Source organism: Aptenodytes patagonicus, chromosome 16, assembly GCF_965638725.1.
Source record: "Aptenodytes patagonicus chromosome 16, bAptPat1.pri.cur, whole genome shotgun sequence".
NCBI classification, from domain to species: domain Eukaryota; kingdom Metazoa; phylum Chordata; class Aves; order Sphenisciformes; family Spheniscidae; genus Aptenodytes; species Aptenodytes patagonicus.
In genome coordinates this window covers 7,596,528-7,623,317 of record NC_134964.1, presented here as the reverse complement: position 1 = coordinate 7,623,317, position 26,790 = coordinate 7,596,528, and the positions used below count along the sequence as shown (strand labels likewise).

The 26,790-nt window shown below is 58.8% G+C and overlaps 1 protein-coding gene across 2 annotated transcripts in view; it reads right to left on the bottom strand.

Annotated features, from left to right (window-relative positions):
- Window positions 1–26,790, bottom strand: part of DNAH17 (dynein axonemal heavy chain 17) — a 39,112-nt gene that overhangs the window by 8,533 nt on the left and 3,789 nt on the right. For both annotated transcript variants that reach the window (XM_076353433.1, XM_076353434.1), the window contains 59 exons: window positions 26,541–26,657; window positions 26,071–26,339; window positions 25,749–25,944; window positions 25,457–25,603; window positions 24,992–25,100; window positions 24,593–24,696; window positions 24,349–24,489; window positions 23,795–23,938; window positions 23,386–23,568; window positions 23,032–23,286; window positions 22,746–22,915; window positions 22,257–22,479; window positions 22,061–22,177; window positions 21,840–21,926; window positions 21,400–21,552; window positions 20,527–20,775; window positions 20,177–20,299; window positions 19,601–19,948; window positions 19,430–19,521; window positions 19,122–19,248; window positions 18,737–18,889; window positions 18,133–18,258; window positions 17,859–17,966; window positions 17,587–17,718; window positions 16,940–17,100; window positions 16,700–16,856; window positions 16,157–16,261; window positions 15,499–15,656; window positions 14,759–14,897; window positions 14,031–14,258; window positions 13,732–13,869; window positions 13,015–13,147; window positions 12,607–12,734; window positions 12,341–12,489; window positions 11,916–12,198; window positions 11,586–11,759; window positions 10,650–10,857; window positions 10,388–10,553; window positions 9,657–9,759; window positions 9,310–9,457; window positions 8,838–8,929; window positions 8,494–8,655; window positions 8,181–8,345; window positions 7,829–8,020; window positions 7,077–7,343; window positions 6,369–6,530; window positions 5,552–5,785; window positions 5,196–5,360; window positions 4,998–5,093; window positions 4,688–4,905; window positions 4,233–4,440; window positions 3,799–3,914; window positions 3,267–3,459; window positions 2,915–3,150; window positions 2,480–2,602; window positions 1,482–1,686; window positions 779–943; window positions 484–624; window positions 169–339 (listed from right to left, as the gene is read on the bottom strand). In XM_076353433.1, the coding sequence (XP_076209548.1) occupies window positions 169–339; window positions 484–624; window positions 779–943; window positions 1,482–1,686; window positions 2,480–2,602; window positions 2,915–3,150; window positions 3,267–3,459; window positions 3,799–3,914; window positions 4,233–4,440; window positions 4,688–4,905; window positions 4,998–5,093; window positions 5,196–5,360; window positions 5,552–5,785; window positions 6,369–6,530; window positions 7,077–7,343; window positions 7,829–8,020; window positions 8,181–8,345; window positions 8,494–8,655; window positions 8,838–8,929; window positions 9,310–9,457; window positions 9,657–9,759; window positions 10,388–10,553; window positions 10,650–10,857; window positions 11,586–11,759; window positions 11,916–12,198; window positions 12,341–12,489; window positions 12,607–12,734; window positions 13,015–13,147; window positions 13,732–13,869; window positions 14,031–14,258; window positions 14,759–14,897; window positions 15,499–15,656; window positions 16,157–16,261; window positions 16,700–16,856; window positions 16,940–17,100; window positions 17,587–17,718; window positions 17,859–17,966; window positions 18,133–18,258; window positions 18,737–18,889; window positions 19,122–19,248; window positions 19,430–19,521; window positions 19,601–19,948; window positions 20,177–20,299; window positions 20,527–20,775; window positions 21,400–21,552; window positions 21,840–21,926; window positions 22,061–22,177; window positions 22,257–22,479; window positions 22,746–22,915; window positions 23,032–23,286; window positions 23,386–23,568; window positions 23,795–23,938; window positions 24,349–24,489; window positions 24,593–24,696; window positions 24,992–25,100; window positions 25,457–25,603; window positions 25,749–25,944; window positions 26,071–26,339; window positions 26,541–26,657 (9,762 nt within the window). The remainder of the gene's footprint in view (window positions 1–168; window positions 340–483; window positions 625–778; window positions 944–1,481; window positions 1,687–2,479; window positions 2,603–2,914; window positions 3,151–3,266; window positions 3,460–3,798; window positions 3,915–4,232; window positions 4,441–4,687; window positions 4,906–4,997; window positions 5,094–5,195; window positions 5,361–5,551; window positions 5,786–6,368; window positions 6,531–7,076; window positions 7,344–7,828; window positions 8,021–8,180; window positions 8,346–8,493; window positions 8,656–8,837; window positions 8,930–9,309; window positions 9,458–9,656; window positions 9,760–10,387; window positions 10,554–10,649; window positions 10,858–11,585; window positions 11,760–11,915; window positions 12,199–12,340; window positions 12,490–12,606; window positions 12,735–13,014; window positions 13,148–13,731; window positions 13,870–14,030; window positions 14,259–14,758; window positions 14,898–15,498; window positions 15,657–16,156; window positions 16,262–16,699; window positions 16,857–16,939; window positions 17,101–17,586; window positions 17,719–17,858; window positions 17,967–18,132; window positions 18,259–18,736; window positions 18,890–19,121; window positions 19,249–19,429; window positions 19,522–19,600; window positions 19,949–20,176; window positions 20,300–20,526; window positions 20,776–21,399; window positions 21,553–21,839; window positions 21,927–22,060; window positions 22,178–22,256; window positions 22,480–22,745; window positions 22,916–23,031; window positions 23,287–23,385; window positions 23,569–23,794; window positions 23,939–24,348; window positions 24,490–24,592; window positions 24,697–24,991; window positions 25,101–25,456; window positions 25,604–25,748; window positions 25,945–26,070; window positions 26,340–26,540; window positions 26,658–26,790) is intronic.

Below are 26,790 nucleotides of genomic sequence, written 5' to 3'. Positions count from 1 at the left end.
CAGCGTCACGACCGCCCTGGCACACACGGCCTTGAGGGGCTGCGCTCCGGGCGAGAAGCTACTAAGCATCCAGCAGCAGCACAGAAGTAAGAGAACAATCTGTCTAAACCAACATGAACTCACATACAGTGTTATACAACAGAAGCCCCAAACATTTGAACGCGTTACCTGGAAAGCAACCTGGGCCAGGAAAATGAGTTTGTCTCTCTCAAAGAGTCCCCGTGCGGTGTACATATAGACCGAGTAGGTGATCTCATCCGTCAGGTTGATCACCCTTTGCTTGATGTCGTCGTCAGGGGCCGTGCGCTGAATGGCTTTCTCGAAGACCCCGTTGAATGCCTGAGGAAGAGCCGGGTGGGCAGCTCAGTGTCCAGGCTGCTGGGTGTTTTGTTAGCAGCATAAATGCTGAAACACCAAATCTCCGAGATCCCCCAAGCCCTGTCCTGCCCGTACAAACCAATTCCCTCCTTGCTCCACATCTACCTTGAGAGAGAACTGGTAGATGGGGTTGATCTTGTTGAGGTCACTCAGGATGAAGTACAGCAGGGATGCTCGCTCTGCCACCGGCCTGTAGTTTTCTCTAGCGACATTTATTTGGACTTCGGTGACTTTAGCTTCTTTCACCTTGATGCACATGAAGGTGGGTGTTATCCTGCATCCTGGCACGTGCCAAAGCAGCACCCAACCTCCTGCTGAGCACTGGGTGCCTGGTGTGGTCCGGGAGAGCTCTCCCACTGCCTGCGGCACCGCAGCACCAGCTCCGGGGCAGCTCACTTACTTTTTCCTCAATTTCCATGGCTGTGCGCTTCGTTGTTTCCAGGTTCTCCACCAGCGCCATGTCCCCCAGGAAGTCCCCTGTGGCAGCAGACAGCCGGGCGAGCAGGGAATCCTCCAGCTCCTTCAGCTTGATCTTGAACTCATTCTGGCTCTTTGTGAGGTTTGCCTACAACACCAGCGCCCCGGAGAGACGCGCGTCATTCAAGAGACCGCGGCGAAACTCTGGCATCAATCACCGTGACTTACACTGGGCGCTCCCTAACAAACTGCATGCAACAGGCTGTGGACCATCAGCAGTTCTGCTGGCTTTATCTTCTACTCATTATAAATTCTCCCTTTACAAGTGCAGCCCATACTGAGGTACCTGTCAGCTGAGCTACGGGTCTCTGAGAAACCAGCCAAGTTTTTCATGCTGTCACCAAAGTGCCGGTGCAAGAGGAGGGTGGACATGGCCCCTCCTGGGATGCGCTGTCACCCGCAGGGTGACGCGGCGAGTGCGCCCGTGGCAGCGCCAGGCTCCGTGGGGCAATGGTGGACCCCAAGCTGCCCACGCAGATGGCAGGCTCTGATCGGGGCTCGCTCGGCTCTCGATAAGCAACAGCAAGCTCACAGAGGTGCAGCCTCATTGCTCCCTGCCAGCAAAGCCACCGCAGCTCCCCCGGGGCCACTCTCTGCTACCATCTCGCTGGCAGCCGGGTTTGTACCTTCAGGGTCTCCAGGTCTGGCCGCTCTTTGGCCACCACAGCAGCCAGGAGCTGGTCCTCCAGTCCCTCCCGGGTCACCAAGAAGTTGATCAGGGTGCACTGAGCCTGCACCTCTGGCTTGTAGTGAGGGTTGGAATATTTGGTGTGCAGAATCAGGCGGAAGCGCGGGTGATATTCCACTTCTTTATCTCCTATCCTAATGTATCTGTTCAGTTAATTAAACAAATTAATTTCTGTACACTTGGCAGTAACTTGTCACAGACAGAAACCCTCAACCCGTGTACTGTTCCCGGCCACTCCAGATGTATTTCTCTGGTCGGGAAAAGGCGTAGCAAGGGCAGAAGTGCCAAAAGAGCCCTGGCAGGGCAAAGGCCGGAGGAGCAGAAGGAGCTGGCGGCTGCCCTGCCTGCAGCTCTCAGACAGCTTCTGGGCTCACGCTGCTTGCACGCACCGTGCCGCAATGCAAGGGGAGGGTGGTGCAGCTCCCGCCCCAGCAGCCCCAGAGCCCTGTCCCTGCAGTCCCGGGGGACCGGCCCTCGCCAGACCCTGGGAAACGTGGCCAGGAAGGTCGGTGGTGTCCGGGGAAGGCAGCACTGCCTGCAGCAGGGCTGGCAGTGCCTAGTGGGGCGGGGGAGATGGGGCAGGGGATTCTCAGCAAAAGCCCCATCACAGAATAGCTTCTGTGTCTGCCAAGAGAACCCTCCCAGTTTATCACACCTTATTGCAGGTGCACCAGGGAACACGCTCTTCTTAAACCACTAAATGAACTGGACTCTGCAGACCAGAACGGTCCGAAACATCACATCAACTACAAGTGTCCCCACTGAGAAATACCCGGAGGAAACTAGGGGATATGGCCAGAGGCTTTCATGTGCATGGGGAAGGATCAGGCCCCAGCCGCTGTCAAGCAAAGGGGCACAAATAGGCATTTTTAGGGCAGCAAGTGGTTGCTCAGAGCAGGTGAAACTCCTTGGCGCCAGAGAACAGGGTGTGCTGACCTGCCCTTCTTGATGGTGTTCCTGCCCAGCAGATGGTCCAGCACCGGCTCCACTGTCTCGCCGACATCTTCGATCAGCAGCGTCTGTCCTTCGGAAACCGCCTGCTCGATGGTGTCCAGATAGCTGCGTCCGAGAGGGGAGGGAGGTGCGGCGTGGGGCGAGCGTGCGTGCGCTGCGGGGAGCTCGGGCAAGTTCAGGCGAACGCCCTCCAGCCTCTGTGCCCTGGTGGGACCCCCCCGGTGCTCTGCCAGCCCCAGCCCCCGTAGAGCCCATGGAGGTGTCGGGTGCCCCCATCAGCGCTGCTGCCCTCGGGTGTCCCGAGTCTGATGGGGCATGTGGGTGCCCTGGGCTGCAGAGCCCCGCACCCCTCCAGTGGCAGGGGAAGGGGGGCCGTTCCAGCCCCAGCCCGCCGCCGCCCCGCAACACCCAACCCACCTCCTCTGGCCCAGGCGGATGGCCCGCAGCTCCTCCCCGTATTTGTTCTTGATCCACTTGATGCCCTGGAGCTGGGCGTCCACGACAAGGGGCCATCGCTGGGTGTTGCAGAGGATGGTGGCGTTCTCGGTGGACGTGCGATCGCTGGGCAGCCCCTGGTTGCTCCAGGCAGCCACGTCAGCAGCGTCGGTGAGGAGGCTGAGAGGGTCCAGCCCCGGGGTGACGGGGATGGGCACCTGCCAGGGAGGGGCCATTGGGCGCCTGGCCACGGAGGAGCGGGACCCCCGCGGTGCCGGAAGGCATGAGGGGAAAGAGTCCCAGGCACCCCGGGACAGGACCTGTGGCCACTCACCGCCAGCCTGCTGAGGAAGGGGATCCAGTGCTTCTCCAGTAGCTCGGCCCTGTACTTCTTGGTGAAGTAGCCGACGTAGGACACGAAGGCGGAGACCAGCAGTACGTCTCCACACAGCGTCTTCTCCTGCTCTCTGAGCATCTCCACTGACTCAGCCCAGCGGACGTTTTCAGATGCCAGGCCCCCGATGAGCCTGGGGGGTGTGAGAGGAGACTGTGACTGCTGCAGCTGCGCCTGGCACTGTGCGGGGGGGGGGGACACGACTCGGCCGTGATGCCCCAGGCGGCCATCACCAAAGACTGTTGGGATTAACCCACCTCTGCTCGGGTGGCGGGCTGCCCTCACCTGGGGCACACGGCTCCGCGGCTGCATCCCCCCCTGAATTTCTGGCCCAATTCATACTCGGGATTTTTTAATTTTGGGGGGAGGGAGGGGCTCTGATGCTTCCATGGCCCCTGTGTCATCGTCACCAGGCAATGCCAGGGAGCAGAAGACAGTCCCAGCGCTTCTGGAGCCAGTGTTTGCACGGTACCTGTTCGCCAACGTGATGACTCTGTTGGTCGCATCGGCCTCCTGCTGACATTTGATTTTTTCAGCTGTAGCTTTCTCAAATTCTGCAGTGAGAGCTGCCAAGTTAGCATTCAGGTCCTTCAAAAGACAACACGTCTACAGTTACCTCTTGCACACACGGTGCAGCTGCAGTAAGCCGCCAGGCCAGGAGAGAGCTCTGCAGACCCGAAGGAGCTTTGCAGCAGCCCCTGTCGTGACGATGCAGCTCTTGCACCTGGGCTCCAGGTTATATGAATTGTAAGAATCTTTCTCGCTCATTTTTGGCTTCTGTCCGCGACCCGCAGCTGAATTGCCGGTGGCTGATGGGGGGCCGCGGCGGGTGCCAGCCAAGGCAAACAGCGGCTGGCTCCGGCAGCCGGCCCTGGCCAGGAGCTGCGGGAGGGGGCACGCACTTACGGCAATTTTGTTCTTAATGCGACTGAGTTTTTCTTGTGCCTCCGCCAGCTCAGCGTTGGCCTCCTCCAGCGCCCGCCTCTTGGGCTCCACCTCGCAGAACACCTCGTAGAAACGAACAATGTTTAGGCACCAGGAGCACAGACCTGCCGCGGCTGATGACTTCGACATTATGAACTCCGGATCAAAACTGGGGTCTGACTGGTAGGGCCTGGAACAGGAGAATATGCCGCGCTATGAAACTGCGCTGTGGCTGCCGGTGGCCCTGTCCCGCTCCCCCTGGGGCTTGGTCTGCCAATGGGCAGCAGGGTGGGAGAGCAGAGCAAATGCCTGGATCCCACTCTTGCCCCTCGAACCCCGCTGTGCTCGCTGGGTGAGGGTCTCTCCTGGACACCCTGCCCAGGGCAGCCCTGTGGCAGGGGGCTGGGAAGCAGGGCAGGAACTGGCCATGGACTCACTGAAACGCCTTGAGACAGGCCTCGGGGATGTTCTCCTTGTCAAACTTCTTTAAGGTGTCAAGGAAAGTGTCTACTTTTCCCATCATCACTTTTGCTGCCTTCCAGCTCTTATCCTTTGGTATCTTGCCCCTGGGGGCTGTCAGGACCATCACAGCTGCCGTCACGTTCACCACCGCTTGGGGCGGTGACCCGAAGGACTTCAGCTCTGTCAGGTTGTTCTGGGAAGGGACCATGGGGCCGCTGAGCATCGCCCCGGTGCAGGGATGCTGGCACCAGCCAGGGACCCGCTTCCCACTGAGGGGTTGCCCACCTTGTTGAGTGTGTTGAGGGCCTCCTGGGCGGCTACAAGTGCCGGCTCTGCTTTCGCCAGGTCGGTCTCGCAGGCTCGCTGCTTCTCGGCCACATTCTGGGGAGGCAAAGGGACGGGACAGGGTGAGCGGCTGGAGCCGACAGAGCTTGCGCTGCCCCATCCCATGTTGGACCCCGGCACCAGCTCAGCGCCACGCACCGTGTTGATGGCCTGGACCTTCAGCTCCTCCTCATCAGCAATGGCTTTCTCCTTGCTGACCTCCGCCGTCTCAACGCCCACCACGTGGATCAGTTTATCCGCGTCCTCGTTCTTCTGCTTCAGCTCTGCCTCCTGGACCGCCAGCTTGGCTTTCAGGTCGTCCACCTTGATGGGGGGGAGAAATGGAGGGGATCAGAGGGCTGATCCTGCTGAGCCCTACCTGGCCTTGCAGTGGCAGCTTGGTACAGCTCAGGGATCTCGCGGCCACGCGGCCACCATGACTGCCCTGTGGGGACACGCCTCCTCTCGCCCCCCCACATTGGACCCACAGCGGGCATGATGCTGTGCGCAGGCACCTGCGACGTCGTGCTCTGCAGCTTCATCAGCCCTTTCTCCAGCCTCTCAATCTTGGCGGTGAGCTCGCTCCTTTTTTTTGACAGCAGGTTTTGGTAGAGCTTTATCTGCTCCAGGAAGGTCTTTGGCGTGGTGTAATTATAGCGTCTCTCCATGGCCAGGTAGGTCTTGGACATCTCCTTAACGCTCATGTGGATGTAGGACATGAACTGGCTGATGGAGACCTTGACCTTGGCCTGCACCAGGAGCACAGACAGTGAGCCGCTGCACCGTGTGGACGCGGTGCCAACGCTGGAGTAGAACCGAGCCTTCCCGCAGCGTTGGTTCCACATGCAGCCACAGAGGCTGGGAGGGAAAGCACTGCTTTTCGTTAAACAGCACAACGCATGGCTGAGAAATGTAAGTGATCACGGCACTAACGATGCTGGTTCTTAAGCCCCACTCTGGTTTTCCTGGCTCTAACCCCCCAGGCTAACCTGGGCTGCACTAGGGAAAAGCTGCTGTTCTCAGGCTGTTATCTGTGGTGGTGTTTTAAGGACAAACGGAAAACAAGGAAAGGTTCATCCCCACCTGCACGGTGTCGGGGTGCAGGCTCTGACCCTGGAGCCAGCTGTGAGCTTACCCCAGACCCCATCCCCAGCTCGCTGCCCCCAGCACCACCGGGTCACGCCAGACCCCCATCCCTGGGCACTTTGCAACAAGGAGAGCAGCAGAGGTGCGGGTCATTCCCCAAAGCAGCCCGGTTTCCCCAGCCCCCCAGGACAGAGGGCTGTGCACAGGCACAGCTCTGGCATGCACCGACCTGGGGTTCCAGCTCACCTCGATGTCCCCTGTTTCCTCCAGGAACCTGCTGCTGACGGACACGAGCGCATCCTCCGGCCACTCGTGGAACCAGTCGATGGCCGTGCAGTTGACCATGGCGGGGAACCTCCTTGCCCGCACCCGCAGGGTTGAGCCCACGGGGGAGAAGCAGAGGATGACCTGGGGCAGAGCACCGTGGGTAAGTGGGGCGTCCCTGCTGCCGGGGGCCGAGCTTGCGTGCGGGATGGCAGGAGCATCGCTGTGGGCTCTGCATCGCTGCAAACTCTTCTGCTGGCGATCAGGACTTTGCCTCCCACCCATTAACTCCCTTTCCCAGTACGTGGCAGATGGTCTGCGACTGTGCACCCTGTGCCTCTCAGCGGGGTCGGGGCCGGCACCGGATCCCCTCTGGTGGCTGCGGCCAGCGGCCGAGCACGGTGCCAGCATCAGCATCCCTGTGAGCGCCCAGCACAGCCTGGCCCTGGCTCGCGGCTGTGGAGGCTGCTCACCCCGCTCTGCCCCAAGGGAGGTAAACATGTGGGTGTGAAGAGCTGCGCCCCTGGGGCTGAGGGCGCACCGTAGGCTGGGGAGCCTTTGAAAACATCTTTCACCCAAACCCTTCACCGTGTAATGAAACCACGGTTTTCTCTGTCCTGTCTGCAAATAGGTTTTGGATTAGGCAAGTCAGGAGCACTAACAAAACCCCACTCCTGACTGAACACCCACCTTTAACTGACGCCTGACTTTTTCTATAAATAATTTCCAGCAGTTTTCCCTTGTATCTTGCAATCCGAGGAACTTCATCTGGGGCCTCATGGCACTGATAATGTTTTCCAGGTCATCTTCCTGAAAAAGCCCCGGCACCTCTCCGGATGCCAAGAAGTCATTGATTAGGACCAGGAACGATTCTTCAGCAACTTGGGAGTCTGTCATCAGGAACACGGTGGGGATGTTTTTCACGGCCGCCTTGATGTACTGGGAGGCGAGGTCCAGCTGGGGCAGGAGAGAGAAACCGTCACCCCCTCTCTCTTTGACCCCCCGAGCTGTTCTCTGAAGTGATCAAGTCGGCACAGCCCGGTGCCCCTTGGCCGCCCCGGGAAGCCAGGAGGGTGCCTTTGGGAAGGAGCCTTTGGGAAGGTGCCTTTGGGAAGGTGCCGGGTGCCTGCTGCTCTGCTCGGAGTTGGGGCCAGCTGCCAGGGCTGCCTGCACCGCACCTCCCTCACGAGTGGCTCCTGCCCGTCCCTGTCTGGGGAAACTCTGCAGTCTCTCGGGACAGGACTCATGGGTGTTCAGAAAGCGCCTTTGAGCAGATCGCACGGTGCACAGACGCAGCGAGAAGAGAAGAGCAGAGCAGAGCTCTGCGCACCCACCCCAGGCACCGGAGCCACCACGGGGCTTAGCACCACTCCACGTTTGCAGGATCCATCCCACGAGCAGGCGGCACTGCCCCAGGGGGCTGGGAGGAAAGCTGCGCTCACCTTCAGGTCTGGGATGCCATAGCCTTTCCTCAGCGTAATCTGAAACACGTTCAGATTGCTGATGTATGCTGCTAGCCGCGCCAGACTCTGCTTCCCACTGCCTCCTACCCCCACCAGCAGAGCGTTGCCCCGGGGAGACTCTAAGATCCGACTAATTCTGCAAATATGAGACACTGCGTCTTCGAAGAGCACCTGAAGAAAACAGGAGGGGAAGGTTTGATATTCTGAATCACAGCAGGAAGAGCAGCGAACGCCCCATAACATACAAACCCGAGTGAGAGCGATGCTGCAGCTGCGTCTCTGCGGTGCAAGCGCTGCCTCAGCGCTGAGCTGCCCGCAGCAGGGCACTCACCAGGCTCATCGCCGCGTTCACCTCGTTGTAGTTGTCCAAGGCTTCCCCCAGCAGCTTGTTCAGAGCTGTCCAGCTCGGCACCGGCAGGTACTTGGACTCCCCTATGCCCTGGGCGAAGTGGCAGTAGATGTTGGGCTTGGCAAACACCAGGTCTTCGCTGAGTTCCTGGGAGAGGCGAGACCAGCTGTGGGGCTCAGCCGTGGGGCACCCGGGGGGTACTGCTGCCCGTGCCACTCCACTGTGCCGGGGAGCTCAGCCTGGCAGTGCAGCCCCACTGGGGTGGGGCACTCCCTCATTTTCCAGCACAACTTACATCAAAGAACTTTCTGCAGGTGTCCGCCAGCATCTTCCCAAAGCCTTTTTGATCCCTTTCATCGACAAGCTTGTCTCCGTACACCCTCTCAGCTTCGTGGAGCCAGAGACGCACCAAGTCCACGGGACTTTTCAGACATTCGGGGGTGGAGAACAACAGGCCCTGACAAACACACGAATCCTTCAGTCCTCAGGGGTTTATTTTACTGCTACTCAGAGCTGAGTTTAAAGGTTGGCTTTGGGAAGAGGTCATGGTACTTTTCAAGGACATGGTGCACTGCAAGGATGCACGATGAAGGAGAGAAAGGAATAAGGATGTTTTAGAGGAAACAACCCTCTCACTACCTGGAATATGTTGGAGAGGTCGCGGAGGTTGAAAAGATAGTGGAACTTGATGGCTGTCGGCAAGAAGGTGGAGGCAACCTTCTGGTGCAGAGCTGTCAGCAGGAAACAGGGTGAGCAGGCGCGCAGGTCCCCAGAGACCACTGCAGCCTCCGGCAGGATCCCTGAGCCTGGCTCGCTCTCCCCTCCGTGACCTTCGGCAGGAGGGGAGATAATCGATAGGACAAGCCTGAGGTTTTAGTTGGACCATTTCTAGGGACACGATGCTGTGTTTTGAACGTGAATAGGAGAAAAGGAGGACCGGAGGTTTAATTTGCACGGTGCCGTGATGCGGAGGTGTTGTGTAGGGCTCCCAGGGCACTGGCCGGTTGTGGTGTGGTTGGGTTTTCCGGTGCCGGCGGGTGCGGGTGCATTCCCCAGGGGCCAATGCCGGCGTGCACCGCCTTCCCACCCCCCCAGCTTGGCAGGGGCTCACCCAGCGCTGCTGCTACCAGCTGGGGCTGCAGCTTCTGGACAGCCGGCGGCATCCTCTGCAGGGCCAGGTGCTGTGCGAGGATGGTGCTGTACACGGTCAGCAGAGCCTCCTGGCCGGGAAAGCTCATGGCGAAGACGCAGAAGTGGCGCTGCAGAAAGGAGCAAAAAGTCAGGCGGGAGCTTTGCCCCCAGGGGCTGATGCAGGCAGCCAGCACTGCGAGGTTCCCCACCATGTCCTAACCCCATCTCACCCCATCCCAATCCATCCCGCTCCACCCGCTTTGGGCTCCGGTCCCAGGAGAGCGAACCCGCTGGGGCACAGCCCCTGGCCCCGCGGGTCCTGCGTACCTGCAGCCTGGGGTCGATGGTGAAGGACCCTGAGGTCGGGTTCATGCAGGCCACGTACTGGCAGTTGTGAATGTCCTTCAGGGTCAGTTTGTTCCTGTCATACCTGTGCAGGGACCGGCACCATGACGCTTTCCCCGGGGACGGGTTCCTCCAGTCGGGCTGTGCCGCACCGACCCTGTGGAGCTCCGTCCGGGGGGACGCGGGAGCAGGGATCCCCATTTCCCTGGTGCTCGGTGCAGCCCGGCACCACTCTTGGAGACGCTGTGTGGGGCCCTTCCCGCGCCACATGGTGACGCTGTGTGGGGCCCTTCCCGCGCCACATGGTAAGACCTGTCCCCAAACCCCCCCACGGCAGCTGGCACTCGTCACCTCTCCCTCCCTTTCCAAGCAAGCCCTCCCTGCTGCCTGCGCCACATGCTGCACTGCCAGGCGCGGGGATCCCCCGCTAGGGCTTCCCCCGCTGGCGCTGGCAGTGGGGCTGTTTGCCTTGGATGGGGTTTGGAGTTGCCAGCAGAGAGTTTTCCCATTCCTCTGCCAAAGCCTTCCCAGCAGCTCTGGGAATGAGTGGGCTGGGGGGAATCGGCGGCTTGGCTCCACTGGCAGCGTGGCACAGGAGGCAGCACGGGCAGGGCAAGGCTCCACCGGGATGGGAGAGGCGCCAGCACGGCACAGGTTTGCCAGGCGGAGGATCACTGAGCCCCTGCAGTGGGGGTTGCCGGCTGGGCACCTACCAGTGCCCGTGGTCCATGTGCTGCCGGATGAGTGTGTGCGGTGCCACGGTGCCGTACTTGTCCACCTCCGGCATGTTCATGTCGTCGATGAAGTAGATAAGCTTCCTGGTCCCGGGTGGGCCGTAGTTCCTCCCTGATTTCTTCTCCAGGGGCTTCTCAAGGACAGCTGCAGCGAGAGGAGTGGGTGGGCGGTGGGGCAGTGCGAGGGGGCCGTGCGGCACAGCCCGACACGGGGCCGGCTGCCAGCTCAGGCCAGCCTTACCCTGCAGCATGGCCGAGGTGGTGTAGAAGTTAAAGGGCACAGACTGCACAAGGTATTCATCTGCGCCGAGTGCTTCGAGCTTGTCCCACATCAGGACCGATTTTCCCGTCCCCGCATTCCCCACCAGCATCACCGGCCTCTGCTTCTCCATCAGCAGGTCCATGAAGTAGCGCACGCGAATGGTCTCCGTCGTGTGCACCATGGAGGCCTGGGGAAATCGCACCGTCAATCGCTGGAGCTCGCCTCTTGCTGCTGGAGTCGACGTTTGCAGGCAGAGGCGGGATCTTCTGTTAGAGCAGCGGGCAGCGTGCTGGAAGCCTTGCCTGGTTTTCCCAGCAATGCCAGCTGGTCTGACAGAAGATGCTTTCTCTCTGTACAAACGTGGTCCCTCTTTAAAGCAAAAGGTCTCAGGCGCTTGGTTATCCTAAAGACTTTATGACCAAAAATAGGAGCTGTCAGATAAACGAGAACAACACAGCACGACTCCTGAAACTGTCCCCAGTGTCTTTGCTCAGCCAATGCACGGGCCAAATTCAGCCGCGGCACCTCTCCCTTTCCCTGACATCTTTAACACAACCCCTCCTTCCTCAGGACAGCATTTCAAAAGACATGCAAATAAAGTTTTAAAGTACATTTTTGCATTCAGGCGATAGTTATAATTATTTCAAGAGAATCTACGAAGCCACAGGTTAATCTGAAATTAAAAAAGAAGAGTTCCAACTTGCAGCTCCCGCTGAGGTTTCCGCGGAGTAAAGCAGAACCACAGAAAGCCACGGGGTTTGCCGGGTGCCACCAGCCCGTGTGGTGGCGTGGCGGAGCCAGCCCAAATCCCTGCACCGCTCCAGGTGCAGGGTCTTGCCCCAGCGTTGCTCAGGGGAAGACCACGGAGTAATAAACAAATAAAACACATAAACACAGAGAGCTTGTGGGAAGTACCTGTAAAGGGACTTCGGGATCGAGTTCGAATTTTGGCACTTTTTCAGTCCAGAGCATGAATTTCTTTGTTTCTGGATCAATGTAATAGTCAAAAATTGTCCCCTGCGAAGGAAACTTGATGGTTTTAAACTCGTTCACCCACCACTTGCTGAACTCCAGGCGGTAATCCACGAGCTGGGAGGAACCAAACAGAGACAAACTCAGAAACTGGCCAACGTTGTTGCTTTAGTATTTTCCGAGGGGATGCAGCCGAGGGATGAAGCTGGGCAGCAGGCTCTGGCGAGCAGGCAGGTGTGGGCAGGCACCGAGCGGTTGGTCCCACAGCCGTACCTGGTCCTGGAACATGGCCCCGCCGAAGGCCCAGGCACAGGCGAAGACAAAGTAGAGCTCGTAGAGCTCCCGGGGCGAGTCTGGCGGGGTGGTCTGCGGCGTCAGGAAGCACTCCAGCAGGTACAGCACCGTCTGTATCAGCGTGATCTCGGGGACAGGGGTGATCTTCTTGAATCCAGACTTGAGCTTCTCTAGGCACACTGGCAGGTACTTGTCAAAGAGGATCATCAAATTGGCCTTCTCAGACTGCACCGTCCTTGTCTCGATCCAGCTGGTCACAATGCTGTGGGAGGGACGGGCAGGGCTGCAGGCGAGCGTGCAGGGGGCCAGCACCCGTCCCATCCCATCCCCATCCCGTCCCATCTCGTCCCATCCCGTCCCGTCCCATCCCACCCCACCCCATCCATCTCCATTCCCTGGCTCACAGGTTCCACCCCAGGTCTGTGGGATTGATGTAGAGGATTCCCGCCCGGGACACGGTGGCCGGCGTGGCGGTCCGCAGGTGGCTAATCTCGAAGAGGAGCCGCATGGTGGGGTTGAGGGGGATGCGCTCGTTGCTGGCCAAGGTGAGAACCTGGGGGAAGCGGCCCGTCATTGAGGGATGCCCTGATCTTGGGGCCCAGGCATGAACACAAGCTGATGACCCCGAGTTAATGAGCGAGCAAAGCTCCTGGGGTGTGATGGCACCGACCTTATTATCATCCATGACTGTGTTCAGGGACTCGATCCACATGGGGTCAATATCTCCATCGAGGATGATCCACTTGGGCCCCTTATGTGTGATGTTGGCCAGGTCACGCATCGCTGAAGAAAACAGACCTGCCCCATAGAGAGACACTTGGGTTTGTCCTTTCCACGCATGGCACTTTTGCTAGGGGGACACGCGGGACTGGGTGCTTCCCTGGAACACATTCCTCCTCCCTCACAGTCCAGTAAAAAGCCCCAAGGAAAGGTTTTCCCATTCCATCACCACGTCACAAAGTGTTTACAGAGACACATTTTATGAAGGTATTTGCCTATGCGTCAGCCGCTGCTGAAGGATGGTTTGGGCCAGTTCCCACCCAGGGTAAGCAACCGCTCACAAGCGTTGGTGTCTCACCGTCCTTCCACTCTCGCGTGGACGGATGAATAACCCCGAACAGCTCATTGCAGGTCACAGCCTTTGGGTCGAGGTCCATGGTGACCGGCTTCCGCTTCATGCTTTTGTATGTCTTGTTGAGCGACCTCAGCACCTGCAGAGAGGGGGAACCGTGCAGCCGCGGCTGCTGCTCCTATGAGGGTGTTTGCAGCCTTTGGCAGCCTTTGCCCGCAGCCGGGGGCACAGAGCGTTGCTCCCACCCGCTGCAGAGCACCCAGGCCCGGACAGCTGCTGGGAAGGCTCCAGATCTCCCTCTGCGCAGCCGGCTCCTGGCCGGGATGTTGTGGGAGCCCAGAGCCCAGCCAGCCGGCACCGTCCTGCCCGTCCTGCCAGCAGCACAGCACGCAGGGCGTCGTGAGAGTGTGCCCCTGCCTGCTCTCTGCCTCGTCTCCGCTCTGCTCATGGGTGTCCTGGGCAGCCCCTGAGCTGTGCATCCCCAACCCTCTCAGCTCCATGGGCTGAATCCGGCACACATGGTGCTGGAGGGCCTGGCGTGGCTGTGGACGCTGGCTGTGCTGCCATCCCCTACCCGGATGCTGCTGCTGGTGCAGCTGGGGGTCCGCGTGGCTGGCCGAGGCCAGCAGGAACATTCTCACCTAGAGGACGGGGGAGGCCGTGGGATGTGCTTGGCCGGGGGCAGGAGAGGACCTGTGTCCTTGGGGATGGTTTGGCCGCTACCTGGGACTTGCCGCAGCCAGCGTTGCCGACGACAAAGACGGAGTGTCTCACTTGCAGCAGCTCCTCCAGCTGCACCACCTTCAGCACAAAGCTCTCCTCTGCCTGCAGCTTCAGCTCCAGCATGGACTGCCTAATGATCTGGGAGGGAGAGCAGGCGCTGACCATGGGCAGTTGTCACGGCCTCCGCAAGACCCCAGAGACAAGCCGGCCGCTCCCAGAAGTGCCGAATGGACCTTCGGCTTCTGGACCCTGCCAGGGCTAGGATGTCTCTGGCGCTGGAGCCGCGCCTGGGCTTGCACCTTCTCAAAGTTGAGGTCCCTCTTCCTGGGGACGTCCAGGGCTGGGAACAGGTCTCCAATCAGCCCCATGAAGACGGGCAAGTCATCTGTCACGATCTTGGGGATGTTGAAGTCTCGTAAAGCTCTCATCAGAACTTGGTCCTCGGCACGGCCAGGGTCCCCTCTCTTCAAGGAGCCAGCTACCACCAGCACAGACTTGATAGCCCGCAGACCCCAGTCATAGTGGTCCTGCCGACAGGCACCAAAGTATTAAAATTCCACTTTGGTGAGGGAGAACTGCTTTAAACAACATTACAGAGGAACACCCTGTCCGTTGCCCCGCACCCAGGTTATCCACACAGTGCCCAGCAGACTGGACTTAAAATGAGCTTATTTACAAGACAAGCCCCAGTCAGTCCCGAGGTGAACGGCAGTCTGGCTTGCTTCCTGGAAGCACGTTTTTATTGTAAATCACTTCTGCTGAGATGAATAATGTCTGGATGCTCTCATCTTAACTGGCTGTATCCTATTCTATTCTATTCTATTTTGGGACTTCTTGATTTCTTCCAGAAGGCAGAAATATGCCATATGATGCACCAGCGTGGAAGTGGAATTTGTCCAGCCATAGACCTGAACTATGCAGAACATCGGCCAGCACATCACTACCAGCAATCCTACTACAATCTGTCAGGTTTGAAATTCAAGTGAACTCTTTCATCTTAAAGAACCTTGCAATATTGTTAAATTACCTGTTTAGATAGTAACTCTTTGCAGAGTGTGTATAAAGTAATGAATTTTCTTGCTAGAAGCTTAGCGTCAATAAAACCTTCTGCAACAAGCATGATTTCACAGATCAGTTCAAAATCGGGGACCACCATGGCGCAGGGTCTGGAGAAGAGCAGCGGCAGGTTAGCAGGGCTGTGCACGGACGTCCACATGCCCCTTGCCCTCCCACAGCCAGTAAGAATTTGCACCCGAGTTTCCAATATAAATCGTTCCCTGCTGCTGTTAGTATCAGAGAACCAGGCAGTAATCTAGGCCGGCTGGGGTGTCTGGAGGTCTCTTGTCCAGCCTCCTGCTCCAAGCAGGGCTCAGGTCACCCTGGGCCTTCTCCAGTCACAGTTTGAGTTCCTCCAAGGACAGAGATCCCACAGCATCCCTGGGCCACCCCTTCCAGTGCCTGACCATCTTTTTGTCTTATTCTCAATTGGATTTTCAGCTGAAGGTGGCAATTAGACACCCCGAGCATCCTCTTCTCCAGGCTGAGCAGCTCAGCTCTCCCAGCCCCTGACCATCTCAGGGCCTTTGAGCAGGGCTGTCCTGGGGTGCCAAGGTCTCCCTGACTCAAGGGCTGCCAGTACACACAAATATCCTTATCTGCACTAACAAAGGCTTAGTTCACGTTATGGATGTAGCAGGTGAGTATTACCACAGAGGTAAATGCTGTAATGACGGCCAGTTACATACTGACCCATCTGCCTACGAGTACCTGAACAGAGCTTTTAAATTTTCAGGCAGTTCTGTCCGTCCTGCATAGCCAGGGTTCATGGTAATGAACAGCCCGACCGACGGGATCAAAGCAATGGTCTCTCCAAGGAAATGGAATGTTTTCTTCTTGGCGCGAATTGCATCTTGAACACATTTCACCTGGCAGGCGAGCGGAGGTGTCAGTGCCAGCAGCCCCGCGGCTCCCTGCCCTGTGCCCCCAGCTCACCCTCACTGACCGCCTGCAGAAAACAAGCCTGGAGGTTCAGTCGTGCCATCGGTAATGCTAGAAATAATATCGACAGTTTGCCGAAGGCACGGCAGTGTAGCAATCCCCGGCTCAGGAGAGCTGGCCTTAAATCAGCTTCTTCCCAGGCACCGCGACGCCCTGTCCCCGGGCAATGGCAGAGCTGGCGGGGGGGTGACGGGTCACTGGGATCGGACACAACTGGGCTGCGTGACCTTAAACATGCCCAAAGCCTCCGTACTGCCGCGCTTCCCCTCCATTTGCCTCCCAACATGACACAGTGGAAACAATAGCAGCAAACCGTCCCTTTGAAAGTCAGGTTTAACTGAGACAACGTTCAGTATGTGAACTGGAAACACTGAGCGGCTCATCCAGTCCCTACGGCACCCCACGCTGCCGCTGGTTTTGTACGTACCTGCACAGCAATCACGGACAAAACCTCCACTGAAATGCGATTGAATTCATCAAAACAGCCCCAGGCGCCGGTCTGAGCAAGCCCCTTGTAGATATTGCCGCAGGACTGGAGAGAAAGCACCGGAGATTAGCTTCAGACACTGAGCTTTTACATGGAGGCTGCAACGTGAGGATTTGTTAAGAAAGCTCAAGTGTGGGGAGTTGCTCATGCTTTTATGGTTTGTGCTGTTCCCTAGGGAAATGCCCCGCAGCGTTACAGCCCCCCTGGGCTCCCACGGGCTTCCAGGGACACGAGCTGGCCGGAGCTGTGGTGGGAGTGAGCGGCGTGGGATGGAACCAGGAGCTGCTGCTGGACCCACAGGTTTCTTGCCAGCTTCCGAGCCGAGGAGAGGAGAGCAGCTTCAGGGCATTGGCTATGGATGCTGCAGCTGGACATGGGTGGCGCACGCTGCAGTGGTGCCTCCCAGAAGAGGTCCCCCCTTGTCTTGGCGGACAACCCACGGCTCTCACCTCGGTGCTGCTGCCCCGCTCCTCCATGCCCTACCTTGTAGTCCATCTGCTCGGAGCAGTTGAAGACGTAGACCATCATGCCCACTGCCCGGCCCAGGTCCTTGGTGGTCTCCGTCTTCCCTGTGCCCGCGGGGCCGGCGGGGGCCCCCCCCATGAAGAGGTGGAGCGACTGCGTCAGGGTGATGTAGCACCTGTGAAGGGGAGGACAGGCAGGACTGAGCAGTGCTGGCAGCGCGGCACGGGCAGCGGGAGGCACGGGGAGCTGAGCCCCTACCGATCTGTCAGGGGGGTGATGACCAGCCGGGGGGTGTTCCCCAGGTACTCGTAGGAGTACTGGAGCTGAGCGTCACAGATGTTGGCGTAGCAGTGCCTCCTCCCCTCATCCCACCGGTGCCGGAGCTGGGACTGCCAGGTGAACTCCTGGGCACTCTCCACCTGCGGAGCAGCCGGCTGCGGAGGGCAGGCAGGTGCCGGAGCTGCCTGCCCTGACCCACGGGCACAGCGAGCTCCCAAACATGTGTTGGGACCGTTTCTCACCTCCGTACACGAGGAGAGCATGCAAACAGGTCCCAGTGCAATGCTGGGGTGGGTGAGGACCGTCCCTCCACGTGGCCCAGCCCACCCCATGCCTGCTGACCGCAGTGCACAGCCCTGCTCCGAGGCTCGCAGCTCCCACCGAGCATGGCAGGAACCAGCAAAACTGCTCCTGGATCTGGCTTTACATCAGACCCAGCCTGGTCTCGTCTGACCCCGGCTGTGCTGTCACCTCCCCAGCTCCCGTGCACCCCTAACACCCCACGTGTGGTTTCCTCACGCAATCGGGATACTTTGAAAATATTGGAAAGTAATAAAATAACAGGAAATCTTTGCTCAGAAGTGCTAAGAAACAAAGCAGCAAAAATATCCTCTTGTAACAAATACCTTTGCAAGGATCATTTTGGCCACAACATCCCTGGCGTGGACATCAATGGTACAGATTGTCATGATCTTCATCCTGTCTCCTGCAGTTAGGTTTCCAATGAGTAGTGAAATCAGTGCATTTAGCTGAGTAATCTGAGGAAGGAAAGAAATGATGAACAGAAAAATGACATCATACTTTGCCCGTCTCCCAGTGACCCCCGGACCGGACCTCGCCTCTTCCGAGCAGAGAGGGGCTGCAGGACAGCTCCAGGTCAGGTCTGAGGGACGCCAACCTGCTTTTTGTTGTAATCCCTCATTGCGTTCTCATAGCCTTCCTCCAGCCTTGAAAAGGCAATGCCAACTTCTGTGGTCCACCAGATCTGGGTGCACGTCAGAGCAACCTGCAGCAAACCACAGGGACGAAATGTGGCCATAAAGGGAAATACGCCGTCCCTGCGATGGCTCAGGGCAGGCGCCTGCACCTCCCTGGGCTCTCTGCTTGCTCCTCCTCTCGGACCTGGGCTCACGGAGCCGCCAGCCAAGCTGGCCCCATGCGGCAGCTCCCACCTGTGCCGGGTAGTCGAACACCCACTGCTCCCGCGGCTTCTCCTCATAGGTCACCACGGCCTCGGGGATCAGGCGTCGCAGGGTGGAGCGCATGCTCACCAGCACTCGGTTCAGCCAAACCTCAACCTAGAGGGTCACATCCAGCAGACCCTGAGCGAGCGGTTCCTAGCCCATGTCCGGTTTGGCTGCGCGACCCCGTGGCAGCGTGCAAGCAGCTCCCTGCTGCTCTGCGCAGCAAGCTTCTCCCTGCACGTCGTAACAAGGTGCATGAAAGACCCCGGTACACGGCCCCGCAGGGCACTTCCCATGGCAGTTTATGGAGCATGGTCTGAGGGTGAACAACAGGAAGGGGAAAAGCACATTGTGACCGCCTGAGGGGCTGCAAGGCTGGAGTGGGTTTATATGATTCTGATATTGCTGCAGCGCTGTTCTACACCTGTAACGCAGATCCCATTTTTGGGGTGTTTTTTGGCTGAAAGGCTTCACGATTGCATTTTAAAACTGCTGCCAGGCTGTTAGTGCACAACAAGCAAAAGGTTCGTCCCCATCCTGAACCTGCCCACCTCTGTCCCCGCAAGCGGAGGCTCCATGGAGCTTGGCTGACCTGGCCAGACAAGTCACAGTCTCCGTCGAGGGGCACGTACTCCTCGTCCCTGCTGAACATCCCCAGGCCAACCTTCAGGGGCTTTCTGGCCGGACTCATCTTGAACTTCAGTTTAGCCAGACTGTCGAACAGCTTCGGCAGATGACGGGACACCTGAGAACAGAGGCACGGCAGAGGGTCAGGGACCCCTGGTCCCACGCAGAGGTGTAATCACCGCTTGGATTAACTCCCGTATGTCTCTCAGGGCGCTGCATCCCTGAGAAGGGGGGTACCAAGGATGGTGTTCTGTCTGTTAGGATGAAAACTATTTTAACTATTTTAAAACCACTATAACAAGTTAGCACGCAAAAGACGCTTGCCTCCACACTTTACACGCAACCCATACCTCAACTGGCTCATTCCCATTAGATAAAATATCAAGCAGGTCTGCAGAGGAAACAAAGTAGAATCTGGGAAAAGCCAGTCTTTTGGTCTCAAGGTATTCAGCCAAAGCCTTCTCACAGAGTGCCAATCTAAGAGAAAGCAAGGAAGAGAAACTGCAGTTAAAACCTCCACATACTAATTTTTACTCTTTGCAAAGTCATTGCCATGTTGAGGAAGATGCCACTTTGGAGAAATCAAACTCTTCCTCTGGCCCTAGACCAGATAGTGAGGCGTCTCCATAACGCTTCACCAGGACGACTCAAACCTCACCTTTTCTGCAACACTTCTAGCTTGTCGTAGAGACCAGGCTTGTTTGTAGCTTCAATCACATTGGGAGTTTTTACTGCATCGGCCATTAATTCCTGCAAGAGGAAAAATGCTTCAGCTCTACCCACACTGGCAGCTAGCGCTTGGGGGTCCGGGGGGTGACGGGCTTCGCACTTTGAAATCTTGATCGATAGCATCAAAATGCTTCGAGTCCTCTGGCAGTTGACTGCGGATGTCTTCAGAGCCGATGAAGATGCTTTCCAGGTGACTCCACGTCCTCTGCACCTCAAACCAGATGCTGATAACGGAGTCAGTGGTCGACAGCTTCTGCTGCCAGCCCGACACCTCCTGAAGGAAGAAGGCTAGGTACTTGGAGGTCATCAGGTTCTGCAGCTGCACTTGGTTGTCCTCCAGCATCTCGATGAGCACCTCATCTGACTTGAGCAGCACGATGCCAGTCCTGGCATGAGGTTCGTGCCCAAACTGCATCGTTGCCCAGGTAGCATCCAGAGTGTTCAGCACCTGCAGACAGGGCGTGAGAAATGAGCTGGACTCTGTGGTGCCGAGTCCCAGACCCTGCAGAAAGGCAAGGCAGCAACAGGAATGCTTCCTCCAGACCACAAGCTCCATGGGTGCCGTGCTGCATGTGGACTCCAGCCCCCAGGAGCAGGAACACAAGCACTAACAGCCACAGAGCTGCATTGGAGCAGGGCTCTCAGCAAAGCAGGGTAGGAACGGAGCCCCGTTTACCTTCTCCATCCCTGACTCTTTCATGGCTTTGTCCACAATGCCATGAACCTCATCCTCGAACTTGTGCAGGTTCAGCTGCAGCAGATCCGCGAGGGTTGTGTCCTCAGACATGGTGAAGTTCACCTGGAGCAGAACCGGCACTGTCGGGGCATGGACTCCCCTCCACGGAGACGCAGCCCAGTGGCTCGCCCAAACGAGCTCATTAACACCCATGTTTAAAGACCCTACGCAAATATTTGTGTATGGCTAGCTCTTAAAACAGATTGCATGCTTCCTCTGATGGATGCAAATCTCAGGAGCCTCCCAGGTCAGGGGTTGAAGCCAGGGAAGGGCAGGAGGGCTGGGAGCACCTTGGTTGCCTGCATGAGCTCATGCCAGTGCCGGTCCCTGATGGCCGGGTTCTGCAGCTCGTTCATGGCGTGCAGGGACGTTATCATGTTCTTCACACTGTTGTCCAGCCCTGTGAACGCATCCCAACTTCTCATCTCCTTATCCAAGCTCCGAATGTCTTTAGCAAATTTCTTACAATCGATATCCATCTGTTCTACATTGATATCCTTCCACCTGGTGGTCTTCCAGTCGTCAATGCTTGTGTTAACCTGAATTCAGGGATACATTTTCACAGGACATGTAATTAGCAGAAGCATTCCTGCCCAGGATGAAGAGCAGTATACCCAGCGCCTGCACAGCCCGTGCACCCGTCACGCCTCCCACATGTGCACACCCAGTGCCCGCACACCCGTTGCATCCGTGCTGGGGTGCACAGCCCCCGCCCCAGCAGACCTGCTCTAACGCTGTGACAACCTGCCCCGTGTCTCATCCCACCTCTCACGGCAATGAGGCTCTCGGAGGAGCTACAACAACTTTGCACCTTTGGCTGGCAATGCCCAGCTGGCGCAGGGTGCCCGCGCAGGGTGCCCACACTGGGTGCCCACACCTGCCAACAGCAGTCTGCTGTCAAGCCCTTGCCTGGAGGCAGCACTGGGCATCGTGCCTTGGCACAGGGGCCAGCACTGAGCCCAGAGCTCCCGGTCACTGCACTCGACCCCAGACAGCTACCAGCAGCCACCGTCTGTGGATGCCGGGCAGCTCGTCACAGCCTCAGGAACTTCAAAACTGTGAGGACCAGCCCAGCACACCCCAGAAGCTTGTTCTGCACATCCCTGTGCTCCTGCCTCCTCCTGCCCTCCCCATCGTGCTGGCTCACAGACCGCGGCACGTACCAGGTTGATCATGTCCCAGAGCTCCTTCAGCAAGCGCACCTCCCTGTGGCATGCTTTGAGCTGTTTATATTCTGGGACCAACACTTCAAACAGCCCAGCTGACTTGGACAGGGCTGCCATGTCGCTCTCCATGGCGGCGATGCTCTTGTGTTGCTGGCCGGAGAAAAAGAAGAGGTCTCAGCTGGGGACCGTGTGACAGGGACATGTCTCCTACCCCAGCGATGGCTTCGTCCCTGCTGCAGCATGGTGGGAACAGGACAGTTGCTGCCACAGGGCCAGATCCTCCCCGTAGGGCTGGGAGCCAGAGACGGAGCTGGAGTGGCTGCCCCTCCCCAGCCACCCTGTGTAACAGCACCCAGAGCACCCAGTGCACGGGGCTGGGGCCGGCCGGGCAGTGTCGGCGGGGACAGCGGCAGCCCTGGCATCCTCCCCTTCCTTACCTTGTTCAAGGACATGTAGGGGTCTGGGTCAGTGTACAAAAAAGGGGCTTTTTCCCGGAACCTTTCCCGGAAGGCGTGCTGCCGGACCTGCATGGGGAGGATGGGGTTCAAGGGGGGCAGCCAGGAGCTGGCAGCCAGGGAGAGCAGCGGAGTCTTCCCAAAACCACCGGGAAGCTGCTCACTCGCCCTCCCTTCCCGTCCCCAAGCCCCAGGGCAGGCACCTCAAACTGCTGGCACTTCCTGCGGATGATGTTGACCTCGTTGGCTTGCAGGGGCGCCGCGCTCTGCTTGACGCGCAGGCAGAGCTTCTTGGTGCTGTCCCAGTGCTCGGGGAGGTCCTGCAGCGAGCACCACATAGCGTTGGCAGCCTGGCCCCAGGGAACCCGCGCCCAGCCCCCCGCACCCCGAGTAGCTCACGTGGAGCTGCAGGTGGATCTCCTCCGGCATCTCCTCTCCGTAAGTGCTGAGCAAGGCAACTGTCTCTTTCAGGGGCTCAAACATGCTGTCAGTCACCGCCTGCCTCTCCTTGACCCTCATCAGGTGCCCCATCACCTCCACCAGCCCATCATAGTCTCCCTCCTCCAGAGGTTTACTCAAGCCGGCGTTTGCCTCTTGGATGAAATCCTCCAGCTCCTGGAGGCTGGGAGGAAGGTGGCGGCGCTCACTGGTCGTCCCCAACGGGGCTCACAGCTGCCCCCGTGCTCGCCTGGGGCTTGCTCTGCAGGGCACAGCCCCCCAGGGACTTGCCCCCACGGGGGTGCCTGGCAGCTTCACCCGTGCCCCCATGGCTCCATCCCTCGGGGGCCAGCCCTGCCCTGGCACACAGTGGTGCCTTCACCACAGCTCAGCTGGGCTCCAGTCACTGGGAGCACCCCGTCCCCAGTGGGGGGCTCACCAGGCTCCTACCTGGTGGTGACGTGGCTGGCGAGGTGCTGTCGGAGTGCCAGGCCCCGGCGCCCAACGGTGCCCAGCAGCGCCTGCTTGAAGGGGCGGCAGTCACTCTGCAGCCACCCCCCAAACACCTCGGTGTTCGCGAACCCCGACACCTCCTTGCACAGTGCCTCGCATGCGTCGATCTGGGGACAAGAGCTGGTCACAGCCTGTGGCTGGCACCTCCCTGGACACCCAGCACCTCCCCCGGCACCCGGTGTTCTCCGGAGCACCCGGTGCATCCTAAGCACCCATCTCATACCGCCTGCTGAAAGAGCTGGAGGGATGGGGTCCCATGGGCTGGGGGCTCCTCCAGCCACAGCTCTGGATCCTCGGGGCCAGGGGCACTGCCCAAGGTGAGGAAGTGCTGCAGGAACTCCCCGGGGTCCTCCAGCCACAGGTGGGCTTGCTCCTCGAAGCCGGCGCTGTACTCCTCGCCTTCTGTCATGGCACTGACCACCAGCGACACCACCTCCTCCCGCATCCTGCTGAGGTCCTCCTGCTCCTCCAGGGTGGTCTGAAGGGACAGGCAGAGCTCTTGGGGACCAGCTCAGGGGACCGGGCATCCTCACCCACCTCTGGCCAAGCTGGGAGGTGCCACCCGCCATGGACTGACCTTGTAGCTCAGCTTCCCCTCCAGCAGCCGAGGCATGCATGCCGCAGACGCGTAGGTATCGCTGAGCAGGCTCTCCACCAGCTCCAAGAAGCTGTTGTCGTCTCCCGCCTCCAGCGAGGGATGGTACCGCACTCTGCCATCACATAGCTCCATGCGCACCTCGAACAATGGGGCCACATTGGCCTGAAACAGGTCAGCAACCCGTGTGTTTCAGCTCCCTCCTGTGCCCACCCCGGCCCCCAGCCCCACGGCCCCTCCACGGCGGGGACAAGGGGGACACCAGCACCTCTGGTGCTCGCTGCCCGGGTGCACCGGGATGGGCACATTTGGCCACCAAACAGTGAATGGTGGGACATCCCGAGTATGGGCAAAGAACGGGCACCACGCCACAGGGCAAACCTGGACCTACGTCAGGGGCCATGTTGGTGAGCAGCAGCTGCAGAGATTTGTGGACAAGTCTGAATAGTCCATCCAGCACGATTCCATCTACGTATCCCACATAGTCCAGCCATATCTGTGACGACTTATCAGCCTTAAACAGATCTGCATTCTCCTGCAAGCAGAAAAACCCCCAACTAATACTTGTCAATAAATACCCAGCGAATGTACCAGCTCCTAACACTGCGAGTGAGTCCCCTCTCATGGCCCCTGCAGGTTTGTCCTGCCTGGCTGTCGCACAGATCCTGCATCCTTCCCTTCTCCCAGCTGTATGACACCAGAAGCTGCAGCCAAGACCTCACCCCAGGAGGGCAGAGGATTTCTGGAGTCCGTGTGCGGTGTTTTATGGCCCTTCGCTGGAGCCTCGTCTCAGCAGAGACCGGAGGATTGCACCCCGGGTTTGAGTCCAGCGCTCACAGTTACAGAAGGGGGGACACCACTGGGTTCAGAGCATCACAGCACGCGAGCGTCGGACACACTCCTTGTCAATCAATTCCGACTGAAGTGTCCTGGGACGTGTCTCACCTCCACCATCTCCTGGATCTTTACGCCTGCATCCCTAATGGCAGCATAGCGCTTGGTTAAGGTGTTTGCTTTCCCGTCCAGGTCCAAGAGTGCTGCCTCCTTGTTGTCTTTCCTTTCAAACAAGGGAGCAGCTGAGCACTCCTGCAAGGAGAAGACGACAGGGCTGCTCCGCTGTGCTGGGGAAGGGTAAATCCCTGCAGGAGGCTTCCCGGGAAGGCACTCGTAAAGCACCAGCAAAAGCTACCTCCATCAGCTGGGTGATATTTTCCATGTTTAACTTTGCTTTCTGGACCCTGGTCTGCAAGTCGTACAAGATCTCTCTCATCTCTTGGATGTACTCCATGACACCTGGGAGGAAAACGCATGTCCAAGCTTGACAGGTTATGCAGACGCCTCCAAGGCAGCAAGCCGTGGTCAGGGCACTTAGGGGCTATCCACCACGGCGGGGGGGCACACTGTCTGGCCCCCCCACCTCACCCACCCAGCCGTGCCTGTGGGGCAGGGATCCGCGTTTTGGGTGTGATGGTTGTGGGGACCCAAGGGCAGCCGCTGGGCAGGAGGCGGGACGGTGCCGGGGGCCGGGGACCCCCCGAAACGCACAAAGAGGATCTCTGGCCTTGGGCAGCCAGGGGTGGGTTTGTACCTTCATGGTGCCAAAACAGGGTGTGCTCCGCGCTGGCCAGCTGGCCATCCATGGCCTCCAGCTCCCCCGCCACCAGTGGGAGCTCCACCGGCAGCAGCCTCCGCTTCACCTGGGGGACCAATGTGTCCACAGGTGAGTGCTGCAGGCGGAGGAGGGACCCTGCTGCAGCTGAGACGCGCTCACTAGGTCACCGGTTTTACAGAGGAATGGGGTCCCCACCCCACTGACACAGAGCTTAGGGGGCGGAAGGAGGCCAGTGTGGCAGCAGCAACAGTAGCTTTACTCAGCCACGGGACGGGCAGGGACCCAGGGTGCCGGTGACGTGCCCAGTGTACCCCAATCCCTTCAGGCTTCCAGGGCCCATTTCATAAAAGCCTCTCCCCTGGGGGCTCCCCAGGCAGTCTCAGCCTGGCCAGTCCTCAGGGCATGGAAAAGCAGCCAGGTTGTCTCCCCTTTGCAACCTGCCTCATTGTACCAGCCAACGATAAGATCCAGGTTGTCCACAAACTTTTGGAAAGTCTCGTTTTGAGCAAAGAGGCTCTCAGCACTGCCCGGGATATCCTTCTGCTGCTGGAAGTTCAAGTACTTCACCTCCCGCAGAACGGCGACGAGCTGCGAGACACAATGGCCAGAGGCAAGGCTTGTTAGTAAAACCCGAAACGTCTCACCACAGCCTCTGAGAAAGTCAAATTTACATTCAGGCGGGTGATCGCTGGCGTTCCCCTGCGCCAGGCTGGCTGCCTGCGCCAGCACCGACCTCTTTGCTGAAGTTCACGCTGAGGAGGGAAGAGCCAGGGTCCCTCAGGATCAAGGGCTGCTCCAGGCTGAAGTGGCAGTCCTGACCGGCTCCGCACACCCACTCCTTGTAGACCTTCTCGCGGTAACCTTGCAGCAGTCCTATCATTTCCTCGTACTTCCCGGACACCAGTCTAGCTTCAGCACTGACCATCACACTGTCAAGGTCATGATAAAGAAGCAGCTGCTGCAGTAGAGCACGGGAGGAGACACACGCCGGGCCAGATCCTGCCCCGGCTGCTGCCCCTCATCCCCATGGGGTGACAGGGTGGACCCGCACGTACGGGTGGCTGATGGTGAACAAGTCCCTGTGTGGCCCCTCCAGCCGCTGCTGCAGCTCCAGAGCCCACTTCAGCTGCCCGGCCACCGGTGGCATGTTTTTGTTGATGGGCGGGCCCCCCCTGCACAGCAGTGGGGAAGTGGTCTGGGCGTCATACAGCGCCTTCACATTATCCAGCTCGGCGCTGAACATTCCCAGCAGGGCTGAGTAACAGGGGGAAACCTCAGCCTTTATCAAAGGCCGCTCCAGCAGGGAGGCAAACATGTGCACCAACTGCAGGAGAAAGAGGCGTTGGCTTCTGTGCTCCAGAGCATCACCGGAACGGCCCGGTGACACCCCCACGGTCACTCCCAAGCGCACGGGTGCAGCGTGCTGGGCTGCAGGCAGTGTGCCTGCTGCCAGCCTCCGACGCTCAAGCAAGGACACCCCGTGCCCGAGGGCAGGACCCATCAAGCTGGGGGAGGGCATTTGTACCTTCACAGCAGATGCCAGGCTGTTGCAGTCATCAAAGCCTTGGCAGAAGATGGTGGCCAGTCGCCTGTCCACGTCCTGAATCTTCTCCCGGAACTCTGCAAAGTCTTTGTTCAATTGCTGCCAGTGAGAGAAAAACGATTTAAGCAGGTGCAGCCTCTACGCTTCCTTCCCAAATCCTTCCTGAAGGATTCACTGAACCTGGATGCCTCGGAGCCCTGTGACCTGCCCCAAAGCGAGCATGCATGCTGCC